The sequence below is a fragment of the Epinephelus lanceolatus genome, chromosome 11 (genome assembly GCF_041903045.1).
Source record: "Epinephelus lanceolatus isolate andai-2023 chromosome 11, ASM4190304v1, whole genome shotgun sequence".
In the NCBI taxonomy this organism is placed as follows: Eukaryota; Metazoa; Chordata; class Actinopteri; order Perciformes; family Serranidae; genus Epinephelus; species Epinephelus lanceolatus.
The window spans coordinates 12,806,255-12,819,671 of record NC_135744.1 but is presented as its reverse complement, the minus strand read 5'-3'; the positions used below and the strand labels follow the sequence as shown (position 1 = coordinate 12,819,671).

General features: G+C 43.1%; 1 protein-coding gene across 1 annotated transcript; it reads right to left on the bottom strand.

Annotated features, from left to right (window-relative positions):
- Positions 1 to 6,212: 6,212 nt before the first annotated feature.
- On the bottom strand, positions 6,213 to 8,642 carry LOC117261840 (uncharacterized protein C11orf87-like). The gene is made up of 2 exons (XM_033634381.2): positions 8,157 to 8,642; positions 6,213 to 7,739 (listed from the first exon to the last, which is right to left on the bottom strand). Exon 2 carries the CDS (start codon positions 7,639 to 7,641, stop codon positions 7,204 to 7,206), a length of 438 nt encoding a protein of 145 aa, XP_033490272.1. The 5' UTR covers positions 7,642 to 7,739; positions 8,157 to 8,642; the 3' UTR covers positions 6,213 to 7,203.
- Positions 8,643 to 13,417: the final 4,775 nt, after the last annotated feature.

Here is a 13,417-nt window from a genome sequence, read left to right as displayed (position 1 = left end):
CAGGGTGTGAGTTCTATATTGAGTGCAACCAGAAACCTATTAATTAGTGCACCCAGTAGTTTACTTGCCAGGCCTTGTAGGAACAACTTGAGTTGAGTTCTACCATTACTTGGAGGCGTCCCAAAAGCCTCACACTGTCTCCTGTTGAATACCTGCTGTGCAGAGAACTTCCTGTTCCTGGAACAATAACTGAAAGGACCATATGCTTTCTTCTATCTTCCACAAAACTCTTACTGTATTATATTTTAGAATAATTCTGACCATTTCCAAAGCAGGCAAGATTAACAATTGTGAGTGTGAACCACACCAATGATTTCCAACACAACTAAGCATCTGCAAATTGATCTTCATACTTTCCAGAAATGAAAGAACACCAATGGTTGTCTAGAGGGCTGAAAAACACATTCAAAGGAGAGGGGGAAATACTGAATACTGTGTGCTCAGTAAGTTAGATTCAAAAGACATTTTAGAACTGAGACAGTCCAAACCATGTCTCAAAAAAACTGATCGAAGTACAGCCAATGAATTCAACGCCAATCTTTATCAATTTGGGTGTAGAGGCTAAGCCAATGCTTTAAGCCACTGAGATGCTGCATCGATTGATTGTTACCATGTCTGAAGAATCAGAGTCTGAGTCAAACTTGCCAGTTGAACACTCCGTCCATTTATTTTCCATCACAAACTTGTCAGTGTCCATTGAACTCGAACATGACAAATAAAGGTTACAACCATTTATAGTGGTGGCCGCTTATTACCCTGTGAGACCTGATACCCAATACAACATATACACCATACAGAAAATTATTCATGCATACTCTGCTCCTACAGTGGGGCTAAACTTGGTCCTGGATGGATCACTCAATGTGATGTGTCAGGGGTCCCCTTGCCTTCACCTGCAAAAAGTCACCCAAAGAGACACGTACCGACCAGGGAAAATACAAAAGAAGTGCGGTAGAGTTCAGTTCAGCTTGGTACGCTTTTTTTCCATTCCCACTGTGAAAAGTTGTGGATGGTACCAATGGAACCGTTCCTTACCGTTATCATGTTTGGTCCCCCCTCTGCTGGGGTACCTAGCACACAGATCTGGTACTTAAAGGTGGAGCTGTGAACACTGCAGTCTGATTGGTCAGTAGAGGACGGTCACTCTGCTCAGGGCTGAGTTGTGTCTGGTTTTGAGGCTCATGTAACCACTGTTCATGCTGTGGAGAGTTTTATTAGTAAACTGTAACTATAAAATGAAAGGATGTTTTGCTGCCTCTCACTGAGAAGGACTAAATGCACAAAGCTGCTATTTTTAAGTATCCCATGGAGAGACTCTCACTGCAGCCTGTTCTGTTTTGTTCTGAAAATGTCGGCGTGCAGCCTCGTTCTATGGACGATAAACCAGGTGCAGACTTCCATCTGTGTCACCGCTGATGAGGAAATACAGCGAGTGCTGGACGGAGCAGTGAGTGACAACAACCCCGCCCACATTTAAGAGGACTGTCTGTGGTGGAAACACTAAACAGACCGAGTCTGAAGGGTTACTGTTGGTTCCAAAGGTACTGGAAGTGTTTGGTGAAAACGGGGCTACATTGTCATGACTGTCAAGCTATCTAATTTCATGTTTATTTGTCATCCCTTTGTTTCCTGTTTTATTTTGGTAACCATTGTCTCGTCACGTTTCAGATCCCACATCCTGTCAAGTTTCCCTCCTTTGTGATTACTTGCCCCGCCCTAATGCGTTTCACCTGTCTCACTGTCTTCCTTGTCTTAGCTTATTTAAGTCCCTGTCTTCTCTGTTTGTTGTCAGGTTGTCTTTACTCTTGAGTTCCAGCGTTTCCTTAGTGTTTCTTATGAGTGTGTTTTTGACCGTTTTTTGCCTTTTGACCACCCTTTTTGCTTGTCGTATTGGATACCTTTGCCTGTATAACTGACAACCTGTGTACCGACCTGAGCCTGATTGAAGACCTTGAAGTTTTATCCAAGTCTGTGAATCTGCTTTGTGAGTCCATTATCAGATTTTACTTGACACATATCTTTGTTGTTTAACCTTTGACTGAAAAATCCTTCCATCAGATAAAAAACACACATTATGTGAAGCTTACTGATGTTTGTATCTAAGTATGTGTGTTCGTTTTTGTTGTTATTAGCCTCCAAACAGATCATGGCTCTGTCCGTCAGCTGCATCTCAACCTGTTGGATCCAACATAGCTAATGCTACCTGCTACTGCCAGGAAGTGTTGCGTTAAGAAGAAATAATTATATTTTTTCATGTCTGTGACAGATTAAGACATCAAAGCTGTAGTGAAAGGTTTTTTTTCCCCGTTAAAGGAGTTTTTTTGGGGAGTTTTTCCTTATCCGCTGCAAGGGTCCTAAGGACAGAGGGATGTCGTATGCTGTAAAGCCCTGTGAGGCAAATTGTGATTTGTGATATTGGGCTTTATAAATAAAATTGATTGATTGATTGATTGAAAGGTGGTATAATGTCAGTATGATCATCTAAAGGCCATTTTCAGAGTCTATTTTTTGCTGAAACTGCGCATGTCATGCAGAAAAAATCAACCCGATCTCACTCTGAAGTCGTTGAAATCTGGCACTTGGTCAGTGACCTCCAGCAGCAGACACCGACGATAAAAGCTGACCTTTCACATTGGCATAATACACGACTGGTCAGCAGGACGGTGTCCAGGGAAAACATAGCCAGAAAACAACGAAAGTTTAGGTGGAAGAAGTCCGAGTAGGGCAGGCGGGAGGGGCGGTGGATGAGCCCAACAACCACTGACCTTCACCCAGGAAGCTGGTGTTCACTTGCCATATGATTGTAAAGCCAAACCCTGGTCTTTTTTTTTTTTTTAAACTCAACCTCTTGCTTTTGTTACCTTAATCTAACCACATGCATGTGTTAGCTAAACGTAACCACGTGTGTTTGGTGTTTAAAGAAAAAAACGTGAAATCACAGTGCAATGAAGTACATTTATTTTGAAAGAGACTGTATGCAAATTGTACACTTTGTGTGAAAATGGATGTGTACTTTGAAAAGACACAATGCATGTAACAGGCTGGAGTTGACACAGCGTCCCAGAACGTCAACAACAAATGCACCCAGGAGAGTCCATGACCAAGCAGTGATTTGTGTCGAGGCTGGAGTGTGAATGTGTTATCTCGAAAGCTGTCACTGACATCATAACCTTAACTTCTTTCATATTTTCCTTGGTACCCACCAGGAGGAGATGTAAATTTACCACAAAGACAAAAAATGACTACAAAGAGACACAAAAGACCACAAAGAGATGCAAAACAGCTGCAAAGAGACAAAAAGGGACTCTCAACGACAAAGAAAAGGGAAAAAAAGAGGCTAAACAACTATGAAATCTTTGTGTCTGGTTCCATATCTGTGCCCAGGGGCCTGTTTCCTTATAATCCACCCATGCTAGGGATGGCACTCAGGGAGAGGCCTGGTGGGACAATAAATCAATGTTGAAGTAAGTAAGTAAGTAAAACTTTATGTATTAAATACTTTTCAAAACCAGGCCTTTATGCACTTGGAAGCACAAAAGCTCACCTGATCTTCCTATTAGATGTGGCCCCATTTAAATACTTATCCTAACTGAAGACCAGTTTCCTGAGGCGACACACACCATACACACAACCATATTAATGCTATAATAAACAGCCTCAGAGGGCCTAATCCACTCACTGGCCAGCCATCGTCCCTTGCAAAGTTTATCTGCAGCACCGAGGAGCAGAACCCCGTGGGACAACAAAACCCTGAAAACTGGCCTCATTAATTCTAAATGAGGCTATACACAATAACTAGGCTATTCCCAGAGCAAACTTAAGTCACACAAAAGTCTCTCCCTCTGTCTCTCTTTTTCCAATGCAGCCCCATATGTGTGACAATAAAAAACTGCAGTCCTTTTTCATCTATCCCTGGCTAATAATCTCCACCATCTCATCCATTCCTAGCAACTGACCTCTGTCCATTTAGCTGTTGCCCATCATCCATTCGTACTGACCTTTATCATTCCTCACCACCTCTACTGACCCCCAGCCACCAACCTACATTCAATACTAACCACTTACTTTTGACCTTCATCCTTTCCTCCATCCATGTACACTGATCAGCCAAAACATTAAAACCACTGGCAGGTGAAGTGATTGATCATCTTGTTACAGTGCAATATTCTATTGGGAAACCTTGAGTCCTGGCATTCATGTGGATGCTACTTGACATGCTCCACCCACCCAAACATCGTTGCAGGCCAAGTAAACCCCCTTATGGCAACGGCACTTGTCGATGGCAGTGATCCCCCACCAGCAGGACAGTGCACCATGCCATATCACAAAAACTGCTCAGGAATGACCTGAGGAATGGGACAAAGAGCTCAAGGTGTCGATTTTGCTTTAAAATACCCCAGATCCCAATCTGATTGAACATTTGAGGCACATGCTTTACCCCAGAGGTACCCCCGATCCACGGTGGGTCCTCCTTGGACCGGACTTGGCTCTGACCTCTCAAGGCATAAACGCAGGACCTCTGGAGGGTGTCCTATAATGTCTGGCACCAATGCCTTGGCTTCAGATCTTTTGGGTCCTGTGGGTTGTGAGGTGGGGTAACAGCACGTCCCACCGATGTTTGATCAGACTGGGAATTGGGGAATTGTCAGTGGTTTTAATGTTCTGGTTGATCGGTGTATGTTCTAGCCGTGTTTGTTCATTCATTCCTTGCCAGTGATCGCCATTGATTTCTAGCAACTGAAACTCATACATTTCTAGCAACCCATCACTATTAACTTCATTGCCTTCCTCCATCCATTCCTAGCTACTCACTGCTACTAAACTATATCTCTTCTCAGCCACTGACCTCCTTGTATTCCAAGACACTGACTAAACTTGGCCCTGCTGATCTCCATCCTCTCCAAGCCACTTATCTCCCTCCATCCTTAGCGACGTACTACCACTGATCTGCACCTATTCATCCATCTATTCCTCGCCCTGACCTCCACTGATTCCTAGCAACTGACCTCCATCCTTTCCAGACCAACTGACCTTCCTTGATTCCTATCCATCGTCTTCCATCAATTTCTCTCCACTGACCTCCTTCCATCCCTTCCTACAGAGTACCACTGACCCCCATCCTCTCCTAGCCACTGACGTCCACAAATTCATCCATCTCTATCTGCCAATATCCATCTGTTTTCCACTGACCTCCATCCATCCCTAGTCACTCACATCCATTATTTGCCACTGACAGGAAGTTTCTTCCCTCATCCTATCTTATCAACATGAGGTGTTTCACCTCCCCACCCCCAAGAAATATAATTTAACTCCACCTTAAGCAGATGGAAATGTGTCTCACAGCCAGGTCAAACGGACAGATGGAACTAAATACTGTAATTATATCTGGTTATGACCAACGGTGGAAAAAAACTGAATCTGTTCTCAGTCGCTTGGAGTAGAAATCCTCATCTCATTATTACAGAATGCTGCTCCTTTCATTTTTATGCTGTAAACATGTATGATTTTCCGAACCCCAATCTATAAATTGCTCCGATGGAAATGTACATTTGAAAGTAGAATTCATTAGTCATCTTTCGTTGACTTACTTCCAATTTCCCTGCAAAGATAAATGGTTTCATTCTGTTGCACTTATGCCAATGAGATAAGATAGACGACGGGCAGTCTGTCAGTGCATCTTCCAAGGGGCTGGAGCCTTGCCAAAGACTGCTTCATATTCCCAGGCCTTTTCTTGCTGGGGACAATTAGGAACATGGTGTCCTGGTACCTGGCCAACACTGACTGATGCTGATTCACTTCCACTGACCTCCAATAAGACAGGCTGTGGCGCCATTATGGGGAGATGTTGAGATTAAGGGTGGTACCTCTATGGATAACCTTCATGTCAATAAATCAAATTGAGAGATTGATGGGGTCCATGGGGGAGACTTTCTATTTGCAGTGGGTCTGATTCTGTATTCAGTGGACAGTGTTTGCACTATATATGGTTCCTATATGAGCAGTGATTCTTAATGGGTCCTTATGCAGGAGACCCAAACACTATGGATCTCCCTTAGGAAGGTCATTTGTCTCGTGACGTAAATGGGTGATGTAATGAAAATCCATCCAAACATTTGCAAATATATGTAGAGTGAATGATGGCAATGAGTATTAGGATTGTTATGATAGTCAACGAGTCACAACTGTTAAAGGTTACTGACACATTCAAAGGATTAACATAATGTAAGTATTTATTTATAAACTTAGAATATTACATATTTTCCTTTGATAAGGCAGATTATATGAACTCCAGAAAGATGATGTTACTGTAAAACATTCCAGCTCTCATAATGGCATACATTTACAGTGAATTCATATCATAATAAATGACACAGAATTTCTATTAGGCCCACGATGATACAATATGAAGGATTAAGAAAGAAAAAAACAAAAGGACGGGCTTGAACTGAAACCGATCCTCAGTTTATTACATGTCAGAGAATACATTATAAATACTCAAAAATGAAAATACTATATCAGCGCTAAAACTTACTGACACATTTTTTTAAAAAAAAAAAATCTTATGTGCAATACTACGGCAAAAAAGTCTTGCATCCTGTCAGGCTAACTAGAGCTATATGTCTACCAGACATTGGAGGACAGTACTTTAGGCAAATATGCTAAGTCACTTAATTGAAGGAAAAAATACTACGCAAACAAATAAGCCATTTTTCTACAGCCTATATGCAGCTTTGCACTGCCTAACAGCACCACAACATCCATTATAGTCTAACTACATACTGGTAGTGTGTCAGAGAGACATGCCAAGGAAGATCAGCGAGCCATTATGGTCTGTGTTGTGTCACCAACTCTTAATAATTCAACACAACCGTGTGTCACATCCCAGGGAGGATTTAAAGTTTAAACATCTTTGAGGTTTAAACAACGTTTTAGGCTGAGGAAGAGGAGGAGGTCCAAAAGTCAAAGCAGGCAAATACTTTATACAGTGCCATAAGGAATTGGTTGGCTAAATACTAGTGTATTAGGAAGGTGTGTGGCCACATAGCTAACCTATGCCACTGTAGATCTACCTCTATTCTGCTCAGTATTCTGCGTTAATGTTTCTAAGTCATCTACAAGCAGCAGAGATGGGTGTGGGAGTTCTTTGTGCCTTATTGCTTTTCCTGTTTATTCCACAGTCTCATTCCCTGAAGTTGCACCAAGTTAACAGTCAAGAGGAACTGTCTCGTGCAGCGCCTGTTCGCCCTCCGCCACCTCCGTGGCGTCCCCGCTCTCAGGCTCCGCGCTCTGGCACGAAAGCTTCTCCTCACATCTCACCGGCCGGACGATGACGCACGGCCTCGCGGGCTCCCCGCTCGCCCCGGCACCGCGCGCGGGGCTGCGGCTGTCGCGCTCGTATTCCTCCTGCGCGCGCTGGATCTTCCTATTCCGGAGCTTCCTCTTGTGGAAGTGGAACGTTGCCAGGGAAACGAGGATGATCCCCACGAGCACGGCCACCAGCACGAGGAGCGCGAGGGTGGAGGAGAACGGCGGAAAAAAGCTCAGCTGCTCCGCGCAGGTGCCGTTATTGGCCTGGAAAACCCCGTGACAGCGGTGCAGCGGCACCGACAGTCCCGAGGCCTCAGAGGTTCTGGCTGACATCCGGTCCACCTTTCCCGGCCGCTCTTGTCTCTCTGACCCCAGTACCCTTCGTGCTCTCCGGGCTCAGCGCGGTGACACCGGCCCGCGCATGTGGTTACCTGCACCGAAAAGAAGACACATGAGAGCCGCTCCTCCAGCTCCTCCAGAGGAGACTGCCCATCAGAACAAACCCGCCCACCAGCCCTTATTAACCGGTCCAGGCTTCATCAGTAAGACCACTATCAAACATATACCTGGCCAGTGCGCACCATTTCACACTACATCACTGTTAGATTAAAGCTGCCAGCCCTCACAGAGCGTGTGCTCAGTTAGAAACACGGACGCTACTGTGCATATAAAATGGAGTAGAAGTCGGGACAATACATCATCTATTGTAATGTGTAGGCCTACAAGATTTAGCCAAACTGAAGCCATCCTTTCCTGCACTCCACGCAGCAGCGTTTCTAATGTCCGAGGATAATGTCTGCATTTGTTGCATCTCAAGTCAAATAAATTCAAATAAAGGCAATTCTTACCTGATGAAATTGTCAGTGCGGGGAACAGTCCGTGAGGTGAGAGCTGAGATGAGTAAATGGGAGAACAGGATCACGGTGACGCATTTCATACAATGAGATGCTGCTGCTGCCGCTGAGCTCCGATCACTCAGGACGCTTTGATTGCCGCAATCCGCTCAGTCTGCATCCAGGGCAGCGCTTCCACAGCTAAACACTATAAGTAACGGGGGGGAATCCCTCAGTGTGCATCAGAGTGGGTTTTGAAAATGCGATTAGAAAAAAGCTGTGGTCTGTTTTTTCCTAGAAAAGCGTCCCTTCATCCGGTCATCCGCTGCTCCACTCAGCATCTGAATGAAGAGCTGCAGCTGCATTAAAGGTCCCGTATAGTCAGCTGGCAGGGCTGTGGGTTTTTTTTCCTCTTCAGATTATGTATTACAAACACCAGAGTGCCTTTGTTCCACTCTGATCTCTACATTAACAAATGCTTATTCACTTCACAACTGAATCAAATCATGAATAAAGTCAGAGAGTTTTAATATTAGAGCCTGATCGGTAAGCACACGCATTCCTGAGGGTGTGGTCAGTCAAATGCTGCATGATTTGAAGCGTTTAACCCTTATTATAATGGTTATAAATAATGTCCAGCTGCCATTCGTTCATTTGGGCCACATTAAGTCAAGGTATGTGTCAATTATTTGCCTTTTTCCAGAATCTTAGAGAAGAAAAGTTGGTATGAAGCACATGTTCTTGGACATCTACTTCAGTTTCAGAGGTACTGTGGAATATGTGCATGGTATACACAGGTGTGGATTTCAGGGGGGACACAGGGGACACATCCCCCTTGTAAGAGCCACTTAAGTACATATTTATATTTGTTAAAAATGTGTTTATATGACATATATAGGTTCTGCTATTATTTAAGTTTACACAACCATTTCTGTATATTGGACCTCGTCACATATTGACATTTGGTCATGGACTTTCCACGTCCTCATACGACATCCAAGGTACCCTGGGTGTGTTGGTTGTTGACGTTCTGGGACGCCGTGTCAACTTATGTCTGTTACATGCATCGTCTTCTTTCAAAATACACTTCTGTTTTCACAGGAAATGTACAGTTTGCATACAGTCTCTTTCAAAATAAACGCACTACATCAGCGCGACACTGTGAATTTTGGTTTGTGGTTAGGCTTAGGGAAATAAAAAACAGGGTTCGGCTTTACAGTCATATGGGGAGCAAACACCAACCTCTCGGGTGAAAGTCAGTGGTTGTTGGACACATCCCCCCCCCCCCCCCCCAATATGCCCTGTCCTATCTGTCAGCTTCTTTCGTTGGTGTCTGACACCAGAAGTAACTGACCAAGTGCTAGATTTCAGCGACTTCAGAGTGAGATCGAGTTGATATTTTTTCTGTGTGACGTGTGATTTCAGCAAAAAATAGACTCTGAAAATGGTCTTTTGCTGATCATATTGACACCTTATACCACCTTTCACTACAGTTTCGATGTCATTACCTCGCACCGACATGAAAAAATACAATTCTTCCTTTAACTCAACACTTCCTGTCTCTGTTTCAAAATAAAAGCCCTCTGACAGTGTTTCTGTGGACAGAATCCCTTCATTTGTTAACACAAGGCTTTTTATTGTGAAATATTTGAAGGATCGTGTTGTTGACAATGCAGAGGCTTGCACGACTCCATAAATTAGTGGAGTGTCGGCTCTTAATTATGAAAATACAGTAGTTATAGCAGAGTCCCAGCAGCAACACTGTTTGTGTGAACATGGAACACGTACAAGCTGTAGCAGTCCAGCGAGATTGCGGTCACGGGCTGCTCACCCAGGCAGCGTGTTTTGTGTGTTAAACCATTAATCAATGCAGAAAAGGCACAAACTGGTGCATAACAATCAATCAGAATGCAGGAAATACGTGTTTGATGCTCAAAATTGTCTGGCAGATGACCCCCAGACCCCCCATCTCAAATGTGCCCCCCACAATGTTGACAGGAAACCAACACCCATAATGGGGAACAGCCGTGTACTATATTTATCACAACTGTGGAGCTAAAAATTTCTTGCATTTTTAATTAAGCCAGTCTAAATACTGCCTCTATGTTCATTAAACACACTGACAGCTGTATCTGCAGGGGACCCGTGGCTACAGTCAGTTCCAGGGGCAAACGTTTGATATAATAAATGCTGTTAATATAATATTACTTAAGTTTTATGTCAGCCTAAAGCAGCCAGCACTTCACACAATCTCAGCTTTTATTGAACACCGTTCAAAATCACTTCAGAGTCTGAAAAGTCAGCAGTGATGTTGCCACTTCCCCATCTCCACACAGACTTCCTTCCTGACCAAATTTGGATTTTCTGGCTCTCTGATGGTGATGAGTAATGAGCCCAAATCACTTAGATAACTGGTGATCTTAATAGACTCAGTGCAGTTATGAAATTCAGCAAGGAAATGTTCTAGATAAAAAGCCCCAATATAGCTGTCGAGCACTTGATTTCACATTAAAACTACTCCTGAATAATACACACAACACCCTCACTTTTACTTTTGGTGAGGAGATTAAATATTTTACAAAAAAAGTCACTTAAAGTAAACATGGGCCCATCGAGCACAGTTCCAGGGGCCCAAAGTGTCAGGGGCCCCTCTGGCCTTCATCTGAAAAATGTCTCTCAAATTATCGACCAGGATTGGAGTCATTTTAAGGTACGTTCTCACCATGTTTGTTTTCCAAAACCGAACCTCTGTTACTTTACATTAATTATGTAACTGTATGTTAGGGACGTAATGTCATTCGTGAGGTGCAAAATCGTAGGATATCAATTCCCCAGATCCCAACCTGATCAAGTATTCAAGGGACGTGCCAGTACCCAAGGGTTACCCCTGATCCATGGTGGGGCTTTCTTGGATCGGACTTGGACCAGGCTCTTCTCGCAAATTTTTCATATGTTTTCCTACGAAAAGCAGTGCACCCAAGTTCATACATGTCCCACGTTTTTTTGAAAGGCTGTGATCACGTGACCAATGCACTGAAAGCAGTAAACAAAGAAGCAGTCCCGAGCGCTTGTGACGAGCCACATTGGGGTGGTGAATGAGTCACCAAAAAAACAGACTTTCACCTGGGACTTTCCCCTGGAGTCGTGTGTTCAGATCCATGTGAACTTTGAGTGAATGTTGAGTTATTTCAAGGTTTGTCCTCACCATGTTTCTTTTCCTAAACCTAACCACAGTAGCTTTCTTGCCTCAACCGAACCTCCATCACTTTACATTGTAACTGTACATTAAGGACATAATGTCATTTGTGAGGTGCAAATGACATTATGTCCTTAATGTACAGTTAAGGACATAATGTCATTAAGGACATAATGTCATTTGTGAGGTGCAAATTTGTAGGATATCAATTCCCCAGATCCAATCTGATCAAGCATTCATGGAACATGCCAGTACCTCAGAGGTACCCCTGATCCACGGCGGGGTGTCCTTGGATCAGACTTGGCTCTGACATGTCAAGGCATGGACTAGGCTGTTCTCACAAATTTTTTTGTATGTTTTCCTTCGAAAAGCATTACACTCAAATTACTCCCACCAAAGGCTGCAATCAAGTGACTGATGCACTGACGAAAAAAGCCAGACTTTCACCGGGGACTTTCCCCTGGAGTCGTGTGTTCGGATCCATGTGAACTTTGAGTGAACATTGAGTCATTTTAAGGTTTGTCCTCACCATGTTTCTTTTCCTAACCTAACCACAGTAACTTTATTGCCTAAACCAAACCTCTGTAACTTTACGTTAAACGCATAACTGTACATTAAGGACGTTACGTTACTCGTGAGGCACAATTTCACAAAAAACAGACTTTCTCCTGCAGTCACGGGTTCGTATCCTTGTGAACTTTGAATCATTTTTAGGTGCATCCTCACTACGTTTCTTTTCCTAAACCTAACCACAGTAACTTTACATTAATATCATAACTGTATGTTGAGGGCGTAACGTCATACGTGAGGGTGAGGCACAAATTCATAGAATTCATGAGAATAAGCTGAGTTAACACAATGAAACAGGGAAAAAAAAACACAAAGGGATGCAAAGAAACTGCAAAGATACACAAAATAACTACAAAAACAACCACAAAGAGACACAAAATCACTAAAATGGGACAAAAAAATGACCAAAATAAACACAAAATTACCCCAAAGACCCACATAACCACAAAAAAGATGCTTAACGACTAAAGAAAGACGGAAAACAATCTTAAAAGAATCCACAGGGGGCGTCGGTGGCTTAGTGGTAGAGCAGGCGCCCCATGTACAAGGCTGTTGCCGCAGCGGCCCGGGTTCGACTCCAGCCTGTGGCCCTTTGCTGCATGTCTCTCCCTCGCTCTCTCTCTCTCTCCCCCCTTCACACTTCACTATCCCATCAATTAAAGGCAAAAAATGCCCATAAATATATCTTAAAACAAAAAAAAAAGAATCAACAGGTTCAGCTTTAAAAAAAAGTAATAAAACAATTTACATGCATCTTTATAAGTAGTTACAACTCTGGTATTATTAGGTAAATCCTTTGATTGTTTTTATTTATAGTCTGAGATACTTATCAGTTTTTTACAATTAACATGATTTGTTTTGACCTTGACAAATCTATGTAAGTTAAACCAACTAAATATTAATCCAAAAGTTGTGGTGATATTTAGGGGTCAAATTAATTTATTTAAGCTATTATAACTTGTTTTAATTCCATCCTACTCAGAAATGTCCATGGAAATTGTTACTTTATTTTGTTTCAGTATGTGATTTCACTCGGATCATGATAAATAACGCATTTCAGTTCCAGCAGCAACAACAAAAATAGAGTCAAAACCACCACAAAGTCAATGTGTCTTGCTCCTGTGTAGGAGAGGTGGGGGTCCTTTTGCATATCTGTGCCCAGGGGCCCATTGTCTCGTAATCCACCCATGGAAGTAAGTTAGAAAACCACCAATTTAGACCTCCACCAGATCGAGTTCAGCTCCTCCCTGACTGGAAGATTGCTGCAGGCTATGTGACATATACTCCAAATATAGAAGTGTGGGTGAAGGAGAGCGCAGCGTGGAGATGTTTCTACAATGAGGCCACACCTTGACCTACCTTAAAGCATTGTGGAAACATACTGTACTTTCCCAGACAAAAAAAATCATTTTCCATTTTGTGCTGTTATGACTGATCATGTCTGCAGCACCAAAGTATCTTGGTGTCATACAGCTGATGTTCTGCAGCCCAGTTCCACACTACATACTAA

Coding starts and splice junctions, on each gene's coding strand:
- LOC117261840 (XM_033634381.2), bottom strand. CDS start 7,641: ATGTCAGCCAGAACCTCTGAGGCCTCGGGACTGTCGGTGCCGCTGCAC.